The sequence below is a fragment of the Salmo salar genome, chromosome ssa03 (assembly GCF_905237065.1).
Source record: "Salmo salar chromosome ssa03, Ssal_v3.1, whole genome shotgun sequence".
NCBI lineage: Eukaryota > Metazoa > Chordata > Actinopteri > Salmoniformes > Salmonidae > Salmo > Salmo salar.
Window position 1 is genome coordinate 91,385,835 of NC_059444.1, and position 17,375 is coordinate 91,403,209.

Here is a 17,375-nt window from a genome sequence, read left to right on the forward strand (position 1 = left end):
CTGTAGTGTAGCACACTGTAGAACATGTGGGTCTGTAGTATACCATACTGTAGTATACCATACTGTAGAATGTGTGGGTCTGTAGTATACCAGTCTGTAGTATACCATATTGTAGAACATGTGGGTTCTTTAGTATACCATACTGTAGTATACCATACTGTAGAACGTGTGGGGCTGTAGTATACCATACTGTAGTATACTGTAGTACACCATACTGTAGAACATGTGGGTCTGTAGTATACCATGCTGTAGTATACCATACTGTAGTACATGTGGGTCTGTAGTATACCATACTGTAGTATACCATACTGTTGTACATGTGGGTCTGTAGTATACCATACTGTAGTATACTGTACTATACCATACTGTAGAACATGTGGGTCTGTAGTATACCATACTGTAGTATACCATACTGTAGAACATGTGGGTCTGTAGTATACCATACTGTAGTATACCATACTGCAGAACATGTGGGTCTGTGGTATACCATACTGAAGTATACAATACTGTAGTATACCATACCATAGAACGTGTGGGTCTGTAGTATACCACACTGTAGTATACCATACTGTAGAACATGTGGGTCTGTAGTATACCATGCCTTTGTATACTGTAGTATACCATACTGTAGAACATGTGGGTCTGTAGTATACCACACTGTAGTATACCATACTGTAGCACATTTGGGTCTGTAGTATTCCATACTGTAGTATACCATACTGTAGTATACCATACTGCAGAACATGTGGGTCTGTGGTATACCATACTGAAGTATACCATACTGTAGTATACCATACCATAGAACATGTGGGTCTGTAGTATACCACACTGTAGTATACCATACTGTAGAACATGTGGGTCTGTAGTATACCATGCGGTAGTATACTGTAGTATACCATACTGTAGAACATGTGGGTCTGTAGTATACCACACTGTAGTATACCATACTGTAGAACATGTGGGTCTGTAGTATACCATACTGTAGTATACCATACTGCAGAACATGTGGGTCTGTGGTATACCATACTGAAGTATACCATACTGTAGTATACCATACCATAGAACGTGTGGGTCTGTAGTATACCACATTGTAGTGTACCATACTGTAGAACATGTGGGTCTATAGTATACCATGCTGTAGCACATTTGGGTCTTTAGTATTCCATACTGTAGTATACCATACTGTAGAACGTGTGGGTCTGTAGTATACCATGCTGTAGTATACCATACTGTAGAACATGTGGGTCTGTAGTATACCATACTGTAGTGTAGCACACTGTAGAACATGTGGGTCTGTAGTATACCATACTGTAGTATACCATACTGTAGAACGTGTGGGTCTGTAGTATACCATACTGTAGTATATCATACTGTAGAACATGTTGGTCTGTAGTATACCATATTGTAGAACATGTGGGTTCTTTAGTATACCATACTGTAGTATACCATACTGTAGAACGTGTGGGGCTGTAGTATACCATACTGAAGTACGTGTGGGTCTTTAGTATACCATACTGTAGTATACTGTAGTACACCATACTGTAGAACATGTGGGTCTGTAGTATACCATGCTGTAGTATACCATACTGTAGTACATGTGGGTCTGTAGTATACCATACTGTAGTATACCATACTGTTGTACCTGTGGGTCTGTAGTATACCATACTGTAGTATACTGTACTATACCATACTGTAGAACATGTGGGTCTGTAGTATACCATACTGTAGTATACCATACTGTAGAACATGTGGGTCTGTAGTATACCATACTGTAGTATACCATACTGTAGTATACCATACTGCAGAACATGTGGGTCTGTGGTATACCATACTGAAGTATACAATACTGTAGTATACCATACCATAGAACGTGTGGGTCTGTAGTATACCACACTTTAGTATACCATACTGTAGAACATGTGGGTCTGTAGTATACCATGCTGTTGTATACTGTAGTATACCATACTGTAGAACATGTGGGTCTGTAGTATACCACACTGTAGTATACCATACTGTAGCACATTTGGGTCTGTAGTATTCCATACTGTAGTATACCATACTGTAGTATACCATACTGCAGAACATGTGGGTCTGTGGTATACCATACTGAAGTATACCATACTGTAGTATACCATACCATAGAACATGTGGGTCTGTAGTATACCACACTGTAGTATACCATACTGTAGAACATGTGGGTCTGTAGTATACCATGCGGTAGTATACTGTAGTATACCATACAGTAGAACATGTGGGTCTGTAGTATACCACACTGTAGTATACCATACTGTAGAACATGTGGGTCTGTAGTATACCATACTGTAGTATACCATACTGTAGTACATGTGGGTTTTTAGTATACCATGCTGTAGTATACCATACTGTAGTATACCATACTGTAGAACATGTGGGTCTGTATATCCCATACTGTAGTGTAGCACACTGTAGAACATGTGGGTATGTAGTATACCATGCTGTAGTATACCATACTGTAGTATACCATACTGTAGAACATGTGGGTCTGTAGTATACCATACTGTAGAACATGTGGGTCTGTACTATACCATACTGTAGTATTCCATACTGTAGTATACCATACTGTAGATCATGTGGGTCTGTAGTATACCATGCTGTAGTATACCATACTGTAGTATACCATATTGTAGAACATGTGGGTCTGTAGTATACCATACTGTAGAACATGTGGGTCTGTAGTATACCATACTGTAGTATACCATACTGTAGAACAGTGTTTGTCAAACCTCTCCTAGACCAAGCTGGTTCCACTTGATCTGTTCCAGAACTGGTACATCTGATCCAACCGGTCAATCACAACACACACACAGACACAATACACACACAAACACACACAACAGACAGACAACACTCACAATACACACAACACACACACACACAACACACAACATAAAACACTTTACGCCATAGATGAAGTAAGTGAAACAACTGACCATATGTGAATATAACCTCTGACCCTTCATCATGTAATATAGATCTATCTGAATATAACCTCTGACCCTTCATGTATTCTAGATCTATCTGAATGTGAATATAACCTCTGACCCTTCATCATGTAATATAGATCTATCTGAATATAACCTCTGACCCTTCATGTATTCTAGATCTATCTGAATATAACCTCTGACCCTTCATGCATTCTAGATCTATCTGAATGTGAATATAACCTCTGACCCTTCATCATGTATTATACATCTATCTGAATATAACCTCTGACCCTTCATGCATTCTAGATTTATCTGAATGTGAATATAACCTCTGACCCTTCATGTATTCTAGATCTATCTGAATATAACCTCTGACCCTTCATCATGTATTCTAGATCTATCTGAATGTGAATATAACCTCTGACCCTTCATCATGTAATCTAGATATATCTGAATGTGAATGTAACCTCTGACCCTTCATCATGTATTATAGATTTACTTCTGGGAGTTCCAGCTGCAGAATGAGACAGAGAGACTGCGTACCATGTTCCTCCCAGAGCTAGGGGTCAAGCTTAAGAACCTGACTGGCTATACCACATACATGATCAGCGTAGCAGCCTTCAACGCAGCAGGGGACGGGCCCCGGAGTCCCCCGACCAGGGGTCGAACACAACAGGCTGGTAAGGGCCATACACACACACACACACACACACACACACACACACACACACACACACACACACACACACACACACACACACACACACACACACACACACACACACACACACACACACACACACACACAGCTGGCCAGTAAAGGACACACTAACACACACACATGCACACTGACACACACAGACACACCACCTACAGTATATGTGGTATTGCCCACCAGAGGGCGTTCTCAATAAGCAGGTGAGCTCTAAGCCAGAGCGACTGGGTTAGAGCCAGTCAGTGTACTGTAGTACAGAGTTACAGTAAGAGTAGGAGGCTGACCAACAGCACTGCATCACATCTACTACTGTATCTGTGCTACCCACCACCAGGGTAGCCTAGTGGTTAGAGCGTTGGGCTAGTAACCGAAAGGTTGCAAGTTCAAATCCCCGAGCTGACAAGGTACAAATCTTTCATTCTGCCCCTGAACAAGGCAGTTAACCCACTGTTCCTAGGCCATAATTGAAAATAAGAATTTGTTCTTAATGGACTTGCCTAGTTAAATAAAAAATGAGGCTCCCTCTTCTTCTGTATCTTTCTATCTCCCTCTCTCCCACTCACTGTTCCAATGTTCTCAAGTGCCAGTTTGAAGGATATGCTCAAGACCCTGTTTCCAGCCACAGTAGCACTGCATGAGAAACAGATGAGAGCTTTCAGCTCTGACTCAGTGGTTCTCAGTAGTATGCACTACACACTGTGTAACTATCTCAACTGTAACTGTGTGACTCGTATCTGTCTCTCTCTCTCGTCATGCCTCTTTCTCTCTATCTCTTTCCTGAAGTCCCAGATCAGTTTGAAGGATATTCTCAGGACCCTGTGCCCTCTCTGTCCTCAAGTCCCAGTTCAGTTTGAAGGATATTCTCAGGACCCTGTGTCCTCAAGTCCCAGTTCAGTTTGAAGGATATTCTCAGGACCCTGTGCCCTCAAGTCCCAGTTCAGTTTGAAGGATATTCTCAGGACCCTGTGCCCTCTCTGTCCTCAAGTCCCAGTTCAGTTTGAAGGATATTCTCAGGACCCTGTGCCCTCTCTGTCCTCAAGTCCCAGTTCAGTTTGAAGGATATTCTCAGGACCCTGTGCCTTCTCTGTCCTCAAGTCCCAGTTCAGTTTGAAGGATATTCTCAGGACTCCAGTCACAATATCTCACTCCAGGAGAAACGGATGAGAGCTGTCAGCTTGAGTCACTGGTATTCAGCACCAGGGACACGTACTGCACAATACAGATTGTGTAAGCGTCAATGTTGTCCCCTTCCCTTATAGTAAATAGGACATATATGGGACAAGTTTGGACCCAGGATATGGGAACTGACAGTCAAGGGGGTGAGGGGGGGTTTGAGTCTTATTAAGGATTTGACAGCTACTACTAACGTTTTCATGGGGAAATCACAGGGGTGGAATGGAAGCCTGATGACTCTATAGAGCAAGAGGAGGAGGAGGGGAAGAAGAGAAGGATGGTACTGTATAGGGTTGAATATTTTCCCAGTATTTTACAAATGTTTCATCCTGAGAATAAATCACTTTTCTCCCGGGTAACCCAGTATTTTCCGCCAAAACCATACATTTATTCAAAAGCATATGAAGCATATACTGTCTGGATTTGATAGAAATAAAAAATAAAGCCCATAGATGTAGCTAGCTATATGCTCTCTTGGGTAAATACATGAAACTAGCTCCAGTAGGCTAATATTTTTGAGTGTGAACTGTATTACTGTACTGCATTGTATTATACTGTATTACTGCATTGTATTATACTGTATTATACTGTATTACTGCACTGTATTATATTATACTGTACTGTATTATACTGTATTACTGCATTGTATTATACTGTATTACTGTACTGTATTATACTGTATTACTGTACTGTATTGTATTATACTGTATTACTGTACTGTATTGTATTATACAGACTGGAATTACGCGCTTCGTTCAAACCATGATAAAGCAGGGAGAGAACTTGATTCTGGTGCAGCACATGCAGACTACAACGTTCCAAGTATAGGTGTCAGGGGCATCGTAAAGGACAGACCAAGGCGCAGCGGGTATCGTGCTCATCTTCTTTTTTATTACGAGTGAACACTTAAACAAAAATAAACCAATGCCAAACAACAGTTCCGTAAGGACACAAGGACTATACGAAAAACAACCACCCACAAAACACAAAGGAAAAGAGGCTGCCTAAGTATGGCTTCCAATCAGAGACAACGAAAGACACCTGCCTCTGATTGGAAACCACACTCGGTCAAACCTGGAAAACGGAACATAGAAAATGAAAACTAAAACCAAAATCCCCTAAACCAAAAACCCCAAAACACACAAAACAAACACCCCCTGCCACGCCCTGACCATACTACAATGACAAAAGACCCCTTTACTGGTCAGGACGTGACAATAGGCTAGCGAATTAGATTTTAATTTAGAAATATAATAGGGCCTATTTGTATAATTATTAGGCTGAGGCGTTACATATCTTTCATAACATTTCCCCTAATGTTATTAGCCTTCCTCCTCTTTCACTCTCTAGTGTTGCCTCATTCCATCCTCGCTTTCAACAGTTAAATGAAAGACGTTTCATTGTCCTTATCTTCATCATTCTAATCACATCCTTGAATAATGCAGGACTAGAATGAGATGCAGAGGGCTTTCACTTCTCTTCACGAAGAATGAGTGGTTGGTTATGCGTCTGAATAAATAACTACTACAGCCTACCGCCATCACACGTTCACTCTTCTTTCAGACTACCAGTGAGTTCTACTGGCTGCTCTTCTTTCAGACTACCAGTGAGTTATATTGGCTGCTCTTCTTTCAGACGGCCAGTGAGTTCTACTGGCTGTTCTTCTATCAGACTACCAGTGAGTTCTACTGGCTGCTCTTCTTTCAGACTACCAGTGAGTTCTACTGGCTGCTCTTCTTTCAGACTACCAGTGAGTTCTACTGGCTTCTCATCTTTCAGACTACCAGTGAGTTCTACTGGCTGCTCTTCTTTCAGACTACCAGTGAGTTCTACTGGCTTCTCATCTTTCAGACTACCAGTGAGTTCTACTGGCTGTTCTTCTATCAGACTACCAGTGAGTTCTACTGGCTGCTCTTCTTTCAGACTACCAGTGAGTTCTACTGGCTTCTCATCTTTCAGACTACCAGTGAGTTCTACTGGCTGCTCTTCTTTCAGACTACCAGTGAGTTCTACTGGCTGCTCTTCTTTCAGACTACCAGTGAGTTCTACTGGCTGCTCTTCTTTCAGACTACCAGTGAGTTATACTGGCTGTTCTTCTTTCAGACTACCAGTGAGTTATACTGGCTGTTCTTCTATCAGACTACCAGTGAGTTCTACTGGCTGCTCTTCTTTCAGACTACCAGTGAGTTCTACTGGCTGCTCTTCTTTCAGACTACCAGTGAGTTATATTGGCTGCTCTTCTTTCAGACGGCCAGTGAGTTCTACTGGCTGTTCTTCTATCAGACTACCAGTGAGTTATACTGGCTGTTCTTCTTTCAGACGGCCAGTGAGTTCTACTGGCTGCTCTTCTTTCAGACTACCAGTGAGTTATACTGGCTGTTCTTCTATCAGACTACCAGTGAGTTCTACTGGCTGCTCTTCTTTCAGACTACCAGTGAGTTCTACTGGCTGTTCTTCTATCAGACTACCAGTGAGTTCTACTGGCTGCTCTTCTTTCAGACTACCAGTGAGTTATACTGGCTGCTCTTCTTTCAGACTACCAGTGAATTATACTGGCTGCTCTTCTTTCAGACTACCAGTGAGTTCTACTGGCTGCTCTTCTTTCAGACTACCAGTGAGTTATATTGGCTGCTCTTCTTTCAGACGGCCAGTGAGTTCTATTGGCTGTTCTTCTATCAGACTACCAGTGAGTTCTACTGGCTGCTCTTCTTTCAGACTACCAGTGAGTTATACTGGCTGTTCTTCTATCAGACTACCAGTGAGTTCTACTGGCTGCTCTTCTTTCAGACTACCAGTGAGTTCTACTGGCTGTTCTTCTATCAGACTACCAATGAGTTATATTGGCTGTTCTTCTTTCAGACTACCAGTGAGTTCTACTGGCTGCTCTTCTTTCAGACTACCAGTGAGTTATACTGGCTGTTCTTCTATCAGACTACCAGTGAGTTCTACTGGCTGCTCTTCTTTCAGACGGCCAGTGAGTTCTACTGGCTGTTCTTCTATCAGACTACCAGTGAGTTCTACTGGCTGTTCTTCTATCAGACTACCAGTGAGTTATACTGGCTGTTCTTCTTTCAGACTACCAGTGAGTTCTACTGGCTGCTCTTCTTTCAAACTACCAGTGAGTTATACTGGCTGCTCTTCTTTCAGACTACCAGTGAGTTATATTGGCTGTTCTTCTATCAGACTACCAGTGAGTTATATTGGCTGTTCTTCTTTCAGACTACCAGTGAGTTATACTGGCTGCTCTTCTTTCAGACGGCCAGTGAGTTCTACTGGCTGTTCTTCTATCAGACTACCAGTGAGTTCTACTGGCTGCTCTTCTTTCAGACTACCAGTGAGTTATATTGGCTGCTCTTCTTTCAGACAGCCAGTGAGTTCTACTGGCTGTTCTTCTATCAGACTACCAGTGAGTTATACTGGCTGTTCTTCTATCAGACTACCAGTGAGTTCTACTGGCTGCTCTTCTTTCAGACTACCAGTGAGTTATATTGGCTGCTCTTCTTTCAGACTACCAGTGAGTTATACTGGCTGTTCTTCTTTCAGACTACCAGTGAGTTCTATTGGCTGCTCTTCTTTCAAACTACCAGTGAGTTATATTGGCTGCTCTTCTTTCAGACTACCAGTGAGTTATACTGGCTGTTCTTCTTTCAGACTACCAGTGAGTTATATTGGCTGTTCTTCTTTCAGACTACCAGTGAGTTCTATTGGCTGCTCTTCTTTCAAACTACCAGTGAGTTCTACTGGCTGTTCTTTAAGGAGACAGGCCAGCGGAGCACAGGTGTGTGCGTTTTGCGCAAGACACCGAGGCTGTAAGTTAGAAGCTCATGATGCATCACCCATCATTCATTAGTTAAATATGAGGCTAAATGTATTTCCTGAAAGACATAGGGTAGGCCATCTATATATGGGCCAATATATCAATCTAGAACAGGATTCTGTATTTTAGATGCCATTTGAATGGAATTGGTTGAGAGTGAAAGACAGTGAGAGTGTGCTCTCTCGTACACTGATCTAAAGCAACTATATATGAGAGTTTTAAAACTGCAGCTGCAAAAAAAAACAACATCTTTACAATTAAAAAACAAGGTGACCCCTGAAAGCCAGATGGACATGGGTAAATTAGACATGCATTTATATTACTGTAGCGTAGACTGTGCTGAAGCAAATGTAGGCCTACCTGTCACAAGAACAACAAGTTACGATGAGATGATAGGTCTACGTACTGAGATGGGCTGCCGGTCCCCAGCCTGAGCGTTGATGAGTCATCATGCAGTGACCAGAGAGAAGGCCGTAGACAATCCAGATTTAGACAACGCATATCATTAAACAGTTCCATTTCACGTCATGCTGTTCATGTAAATTATTTATTATAATTTACTGGTTTCTCGCAGTTATTTATCCTGGGAAAATGGAGTGGTTTTGAGCGGTAAATATAGAGGACTGCATTGTTGGTTAAGGGCTTGTAAGTAAGTATTTCACTGTTTAGGTCTACACCTGTTGTATTCGGCGCATGTGACAAATAATTTGATTTGATTTGATTTTAACCCTCGGTAAATCTCAGTAACCGTGTTCTCGCCATTCAACCCTAGTACTGTAGAGGGATCAGGACACATGTGGATTGGGTTGTTCTGACCCAGGTCCAGCCACACTACTGACAGACACAAAGAGGCCTGTGTTCAGTCAGTCACCCCCCTGCAGACAAACACACTAAAACCTCCTCTGTGGTTTCTAGAGGGGAATCAGTTTACAGAATGAATTCCTCTGGTGTTTCCCGCAGCCAGCCTGGCCACCCGGCCTCTTGAAGGACTGTGACATTGCAGAGAGAGGCAGAGGGGATGAAGTACTGAGGAGACCACAGAATATTCTGGCTCCCTGCTCCTCTCTGCTCTGCAGGGCTCTGGAGTTAAAACAGAGAGACTGCAGAATATTCTGGCTCCCCACTCCTCTCTGCTCTGCAGGGTAACTGGGAGAGGAGCCAACCCAAGCCTTGGCAATTTAATGCAGAATTCTCACATGACTTCTGGAAGGTCAGGGGATGAATGGATGATTGTATCTGTCCCAGTCCCCAAGAATAATACTAGTATTGCTTCAGTATAATGACTTTGATGAATGAAGCAGACTGCCAGGATATGGACTAAACTCAATCACATAGTGGCTTTCCAGATAAGGCTTTCAGTAGTGTGTTTGATTTGTACAACAGCATATCCCGGATGGAGGGAGTTGTCACGTGATCTAGGACCTGACAGGACCATGGTGCGCCAGTCTAAGTGTCCTTCACTAACCATGGCTCTCTTTCTCTCTCTCTCTCTTTCTCTCTCTCTTCCTCTCCTCTCCCTCTCCTGTTTCTCTCTTTCCCTCTCCTCTCTCCTCCCTCTCCCTCCTTCCCTCTCTCTCCCCCTCCTCCTCCTCTCCAGCCCCCAGTAGACCCAGCTTCCTCCACTTCAGTGAGCTGACCACCACGTCAGTCAACATGTCGTGGGGAGAGCCAGGCCAGGCCAACGGCATCATCGAGGGCTACCGCCTGGTCTACGAGCCCTGCACACCTGTTGATGGTGAAACACACACACACACACACACACACACACACACACACACACACACACACACACACACACACACACACACACACACACACACACACACACACACACACACACACATGAAAGCATGCGCACACACACAGTCTCATGGATGGTGAGACACACTCACGAGTGTTGATAGTGAGAAAACACACATACACATGAACTTATGCACACGCACACACACAGACACAGACACACACACAGGCTCATGGATGGTGAGATACACACACACTTACATATACACACACACGCACGCACGCAAACATGCACACACAGACAAACAAACACACACAAACACAAACACACACTCACACACCCATGGACGGTGAGAACCTCTGGAGCCTGGAAGGCTGGAAGGCTGTTAGTTACTTTGTTATGCCTTTAAACTACCCAGATAGCTAGATAGTTTACTATCAGTCTGTGAGATGATTTACAGTCATAAGCTAGCATCACCGCTGCCATGGTCTTAGATTGCTGTCCTAATCTGTTACAGCTGGGTAGGTCTATGCCGACCCTGTGGCCACATGCAGTCAGCTTGTTTACAACTTCTTCTCTCTCCTGTTGAGAGAAAACCCAGCTAATAGCTGGTATGTGTGGTTGGGTCTCCAGATTCCTTAGTAATTAGGAACAGACAGGGGTGATGGTTTGGGAATGGGAGATAGAGAACCTCTGTGGTCCCAGGCCTGTTGGCCACTAATGGGTTCTATCTGGCCCCTAGAGCAGTCAGCCTTGTGGGAGAGAAAGAGGCACAGCAGGGTCTGGGATGGTGGAGGAACATGTCTCTCTATCTGGAGGGGTGCAGTGATAGGTCACATCTGTTTATTAGGGACACTCACGCTCATTTACCATGCACTGTCAGTAGGGAGGTGGAAAGGTGCTACCATGCACTGTCAGCAGGGAGGTGGAAAGGTGCTACCATGCACTGTCAGTAGGGAGGTGGAAAGGTGCTACCATGAACTGTCAGTAGGGAGGTGGAAAGGTGCTACCATGAACTGTCAGTAGGGAGGTGGAAAGGTGCTACCATGCACTGTCAGTAGGGAGGTGGAAAGGTGCTACCATGAACTGTCAGCAGGAGGTAGAAAGGTGCTACCATGAACTGTCAGCAGGGAGGTAGAAAGGTGTGATATGTAGGTTGTGTGTCCATGTGTTAGTGTGTTTTGTGTGTCCTTGAGTGTGTGCAAAGGTCTGCTTGTCTGTCCATGTATAGTGGTGTGTGGCCTATTGCATTCAGAAAGTATTCAGACCCTTTGACTTCTTCCACATGTGTTACGTTATTCTAAAATTGATTAAATTGTGATTTTTTTCACTCATCAATCTACACACAATGACATAATGACAAAGCAAAAACAGATTTTAGACATTTTTGTAAATATATTTAAAATAAGCAACTGAAATCTACATCAGTATTCAGACCCTTTACTCAGTACTTTGTTGAAGCACCTTTGGCAGCGATTACAGCCTCGAGTCTGCTTGGGTATGATGCTACCAGCTTGGCACACCTGTATTTCGGGAGTTTCTCTCATTATTCTCTGCAGATCCTCTCAAGCTCTGTCTGGTTGGATGGGGAGCATCGCTACACAGCTATTTTCAGATGTCCAGAGATGTTAGATCAGGTTCATGTCCGGGCTCTGGCGGGGCCACTCAAGGACATTCAGAGACTTGTCCCGAAGCCACTCCTGCATTGTCTTGGCTGTGTGCTTAGGGTCATTGTCCTGTTGGAAGGTGAACCTTCACCCCAGTCGGAGGTCCTGAGCACTCTGGAACAGGTTTTCATTAAGGATCTCTCTGTACTTTGCTCCGTTCATCTTTACCTCGATCCTGACTAGTCTCCCAGTCACTTCCGCTGAAAAACATCCCCACAGCATGATGCTGCCACCACCATGCTTCACCGTAGGGATGGTGCCAGGTTTCCTCTAGACGTGACTCTTGGCATTCAGGCAAATCTTGGTTTCATCAGACCAGAGAATCTTGTTCCTCATGGTCTAAGAGTCTTTAGGTGCCTTTTGGCAAACTCCAAGAAGGCTGTCGTGCCTTTTACTGAGGAATGGCTTCTGTCTGGCCACTCTGGAGTGCTGCAGAGATGGTTGTCCTTCTGGAAGGTTCTCCCATCTCCACAAAGGAACTCTAGAGCTCTGTCAGAGTGACCGTCGGGTTTTTGGTCACCTCCCTGACCAAGGCCCTTCTCCCCCGATTGCTCAGTTTGCCTGGGCGGCCAGCTCTAGACAGAGTCTCGGTGGTTCCAAACTTCTTCCATTTAAGAAAAATGGAGGCAACTGTTCTGGGGGACCTTCAATGCTGCAGAAATGTTTTGGTACCCTTCCCCAGATCCCTGCCTCGACCCAATCCTGTCTCTGAGCTCTACGGACAATTCCTTCGACCTCATGGCTTTTTTTTTGCTCTGACATGCACTGTCAACTGTAGGACCTTATATAGACAGGTGTGTGCCTTTCCAAATCATGTCCAATTAATTGAATTTACCACAGGTTGACTCCAATCAAGTTGTAGAAACATCTCAAGGATGATCAATGGAACAGGATGCAAATGAGCTCAATTTCGAGTCTCATAGCAAAGGGTCTGAATACTTATGAAAATAAGGTAGTTCAGTATTTTTTATTTTTTATGAATTTGCAAAAATTCTAAAAACTTGTTTTCGCTTTGTCATTATGGGGTATTGTGTGTAGATTGCTGAGGATTCTTTTTTATTTAATACATTTTAGAAAAAGGCTATAACATAAAAAAATGTGGAAAATTCAAGGGGTCAGAATACTTTCCGAAGACACTGTATATTTAGTGTATGTTGTTTAGCTTCTAGCCTCCAGTATCTCCAGCCTGTATCTCTATACTAACTCCTCTCTGTCTCCTCTCCGCTCCATTCCAGGTGTTAGTAAGATAGTCACAGTGGACGTGAAGGGCAGCACCCCCCTGTGGATGAAGATTAAGGACCTGGCTGACGGGGTGACCTATAACTTCAGGATCCGGGCCAAGACACTCACCTACGGGCCGGAGATGAAGGCTAACATCACTACCGGACCAGGAGAAGGTATGTAACACAGTATCTCTGGTCCAGCTAACATCACTACCGGACCAGGAGAAGGTATGTAACACAGTATCTCTGGTCCAGCTAACATCACTACCGGACCAGGAGAAGGTATGTAACACAGTATCTCTGGTCCAGCTACCAGGAGAAGGTATGTTACAGAGTATCTCTGGTCCAGCTAACATCACTACTGGACCAGGAGAAGGTATGTAACAGAGTATCTCTGGTCCAGCTAACATCAATACTGGACCAGGGAAAGGTATGTAACAGAGTATCTCTGGTCCAGCTAACATCACTACTGGACCAGGAGAAGGTAGCCTGGCTGGTCATAGGTCGTGTTCAGTAGGGAACACTGTAGCGAGATGTTTTGCAACAGAAAATGAAGATCTGTGTTCTTATTGGACAAGTTCAGCTACTACCTCCCTGTTTAAAAAAGTGTAAAAATGTTTTCTCCCTACTGCTGGCTTTGTCAGTGCTCTGTTTATCGTATTACAGTATGTACATATCCTGTCCTGCTCCCCACCCCTCCTCTCCTCTCCTCTCCTCTCCCTACCCATCCCCTCCCCACTCCACTCCACCCCTCCTCTCCCCTTCCCTCCTCTCCTCTCCTCTTCCCTCCTCTCCTCTCCCTACCCATCCCCTCCCCACTCCACTCCACCCCTCCTCTCCCCTTCCCTCCTCTCCTCTCCTCTCCCTACCCATCCCCTCCTCTCCCCACTCCACCCCTCCTCTCCTCTTCCCTTCCCTCCTCTCCTCTCCTCTCCTCTCCTCTCCTCTCCTCTCCTCTCCTCCCTCTCCTCTCCTCTCCTCTCCCTCTCTCCTCTCCTCTCCTCTCCTCTCCTCTCCCTACCCATCCCCTCCTCTCCCCACTCCACTCCACTCCACCCCTCCTCTCCCCTTCCCTCCTCTCCTCTCCCTATCCATCCCCTCCTCTCCTCTCCCCACCCCTCCCCTGCCCACCCCTCCCCTCCTCTCCCCTCCAGGAGCCCCAGGCCCTCCAGGTGAACCCTTTATCTCCTGGTACGGCACGGCCCTCACCCTACACTGGACCAGTGGAGACCCAGGCCGAGCTCCCATTACACGCTACGTCATTGAGGCCAGGCCCTCTGGTGAGTCCAAGGGATATTAGACCTTAGACTTGCCTGGTGCAACTGAACCAATGGAACCAATGGAACCAATGGAACCAGTGGAACCAATGGAACCAATGGAATAGTGTGAAAGTGCAAAACCCACCCATCTGGGACTTTAGGCAGGCTCAATCAAACACTCTGTATTTCCTGCTCCCCTCTAGATGAAGGACTGTGGGATATCCTCATCAAAGACATTCCAAAGGAAGTGACATCATACACACTGAACCTGGACATGCTGAGAGAAGGGGTTACTTATGACTTCCGGGTCATTGGGGTCAACGACTACGGCTATGGCTCCCCCAGTGCTCCTTCACCCTCTATCTCTGGTTAGTTATGCTTGCTCAGTTATAATAAATGTCTGAATATTACAACATACATATGGATGCCTTTCCCAGACCTGGATTGAGCCTATTCCAGGACAAAAAAACAATTTTAACCAGTGGAATTTCTATTTGACTTACATTTTAACTCTGTACTTGTCTCCATCTAGGTCCGGGAAACCAGCCCATACAGTATAGGTTTAGTTAGTGACTTGTTCTTCCTCTTGGTACAGATGTCTGTTATCTAGCTCTCTTGTGACTCTCATCTCCAGCCCAGAAAGTGTCTCCCTTCTATGAAGAGTGGTGGTTCCTGGTGGTCATCGCTCTGGTGGGCCTAATCTTCATCCTCCTCCTCGTCTTCATCCTCATTATCAGGGGCCAGAGTAAGAAGTACACCAAGAAGGCTGACTCAGGTAGACAACACAGAGAACTGCTCCATATATAACTGTCCTCTCTGATTCATGTTTCTTTCAACTTTTTGTTCCATTCCCAACATTCCATTCCCAACAGTCCATTCCCAACATTCCATTCCCAACATTCCATTCCCAACAGTCCATTCCCAACATTCCATTCCCAACATTCCATTCCCAACATTCCATTCCCAACAGTCCATTCCCAACATTCCATTCCCAACAGTCCATTCCCAACATTCCATTCCCAACGGTCCATTCCCAACATTCCATTCCCAATATTCCATTCCCAACATTCCATTCCCAACATTCCATTTCCAAGTTATTGATACTTTTGAGGGGTGGTTTCCCGGACACCGATTTAAGACTAGTCCTTGACAAAATAATTATGTTTCGATGGAGATTCACCATTGATCTATCTTTTCAGTCCAGGACTAGTCTTAATCTGTGTCTGAGAAGCTGGCCCGTAAGGAGAATAGCCCAGAGTCATCAGTCGTGATTGGAACATCTGAAAACTATTTATACAATTATAAAAATACTGCATGACCATTGTAATATAAGACCAAGCTAAAAGCACTATCAAATTCAAATATAGCCCATTTAACAGTAACAGTTGTCACAAAGTGCCTTACATAAGCACAGGTAGACAGGAGAATGAGAGACGAGAGGTCATTATTGTCCCCTGTTTAGAAAGAATGTGTATCGATCTGCCAGTGTGAGTGTCCAGGGTTTGTTCTGATGTTTAAGCCAATAGTCATTCAGTCCGTACACTGTGTGTGACTTCTGTCCCTAACCCCACAGTGCCAGACTGACGCTCTGCTGAGTCATCCCAGGTTACATCACTGTTGGACTCTGGCATCACGGGTTGACTGCCACTGCTCCTCCTCTGCATTTTTTGTGGGAGCACTGATGTCCAAATCCAGTAAAATAATCACTTGAAAACAACCTGTTAGAACTCACAGTGATGGAGAGAAAGAGAGGGGGACGCCCTGTTAGTGTTTAGTGTGGTGTTGAGAGTGGTCCTATAGTGTCCTGGGGTCCTGTAGGGGTCAGGGGTCAGTCAACAGGGCTTTGGCTGGTCCAGGAGAGACAAGGACAGTGTTTGTCTGCGACACAAAGAGCCCCTTTTAGAGCCTGCACCCCCAGCTACCCCCCAGCCACCACTGGCAACACAGCCGTTTTGTACCACTGACAAGTTGTTTGTTTAACTGTGGTCCAAACTCACCACCAGGACCAGGCACCAGCATGGTGAGTCACACTAACCAGCCAGGAGGAAGAGAATGGGGAGAGGTCACTGCCCCCTAAACCCTGCCTCTACACCTCAACTGTTCTGCCTGCGGCTAGGGAACCCTGACCTGTTCACAGGACGTGCCACCTGTCCCAGACCTGCTGTTTTCAACTCTCTAGAGACAGCAGGAGCGGTAGAGATACTCTGAATGATCGGCTATGAAAAGCCAACTGACATTTACTCCTGAGGTGCTGACCTGTTGCACCCTCGACAACCACTGTGATTATTATTATTTGACCCTGCTGGTCATCTATGAACATTTGAACATCTTGGCCATGTTCTGTTATAATCTCCACCCGGCACAGCCAGAAGAGTTCTGGCCACCCCTCATAGCCTGGTTCCTCTCTAGGTTTCTTCCTAGGTTTTTCCTAGCCACCGTGCTTCTACACCTGCATTGCTTGCTGTTTGGGGTTTTAGGCTGGGTTTCTGTACAGCACTTTGTGACATCAGCTGATGTAAGAAGGGCTTTATAAATACATTTGATTGAATTTGATTGATTTATACTGTGTATGAGGGTATATATTTGGGCATGTGGGTCAGTCAAAACATTGTTTTGTTGGATCAGGGCCTGGCACCTCAGTAGAGTCTCTAACACTAAAGGTTTTGTAGTGAGACTGCTGATTAACCATAGTGCTAAATCATTGATGGTGTTGATGTGAGCCATGACCAGCCTTTCAAAAAACATTTCACCGCTACCGATGTGAGTGCTCTGGGGCGATGGTCATGTAGGCCTTCTGGGCACAGGGACTATGGTGGT

The 17,375-nt window shown here is 44.8% G+C and overlaps 1 protein-coding gene across 2 annotated transcripts in view; it reads left to right on the forward strand.

Moving 5' to 3' along the window:
- The window catches only part of LOC106568787 (protein sidekick-2), an 823,574-nt gene that overhangs the window by 793,298 nt on the left and 12,901 nt on the right, over positions 1-17,375 (forward strand). For both annotated transcript variants that reach the window (XM_045715764.1, XM_045715765.1), the window contains exons 37-42: positions 3,457-3,643; positions 10,266-10,403; positions 13,312-13,473; positions 14,454-14,579; positions 14,762-14,926; positions 15,193-15,333. In XM_045715764.1, coding sequence (XP_045571720.1) covers positions 3,457-3,643; positions 10,266-10,403; positions 13,312-13,473; positions 14,454-14,579; positions 14,762-14,926; positions 15,193-15,333 — 919 coding nt within the window. The remainder of the gene's footprint in view (positions 1-3,456; positions 3,644-10,265; positions 10,404-13,311; positions 13,474-14,453; positions 14,580-14,761; positions 14,927-15,192; positions 15,334-17,375) is intronic.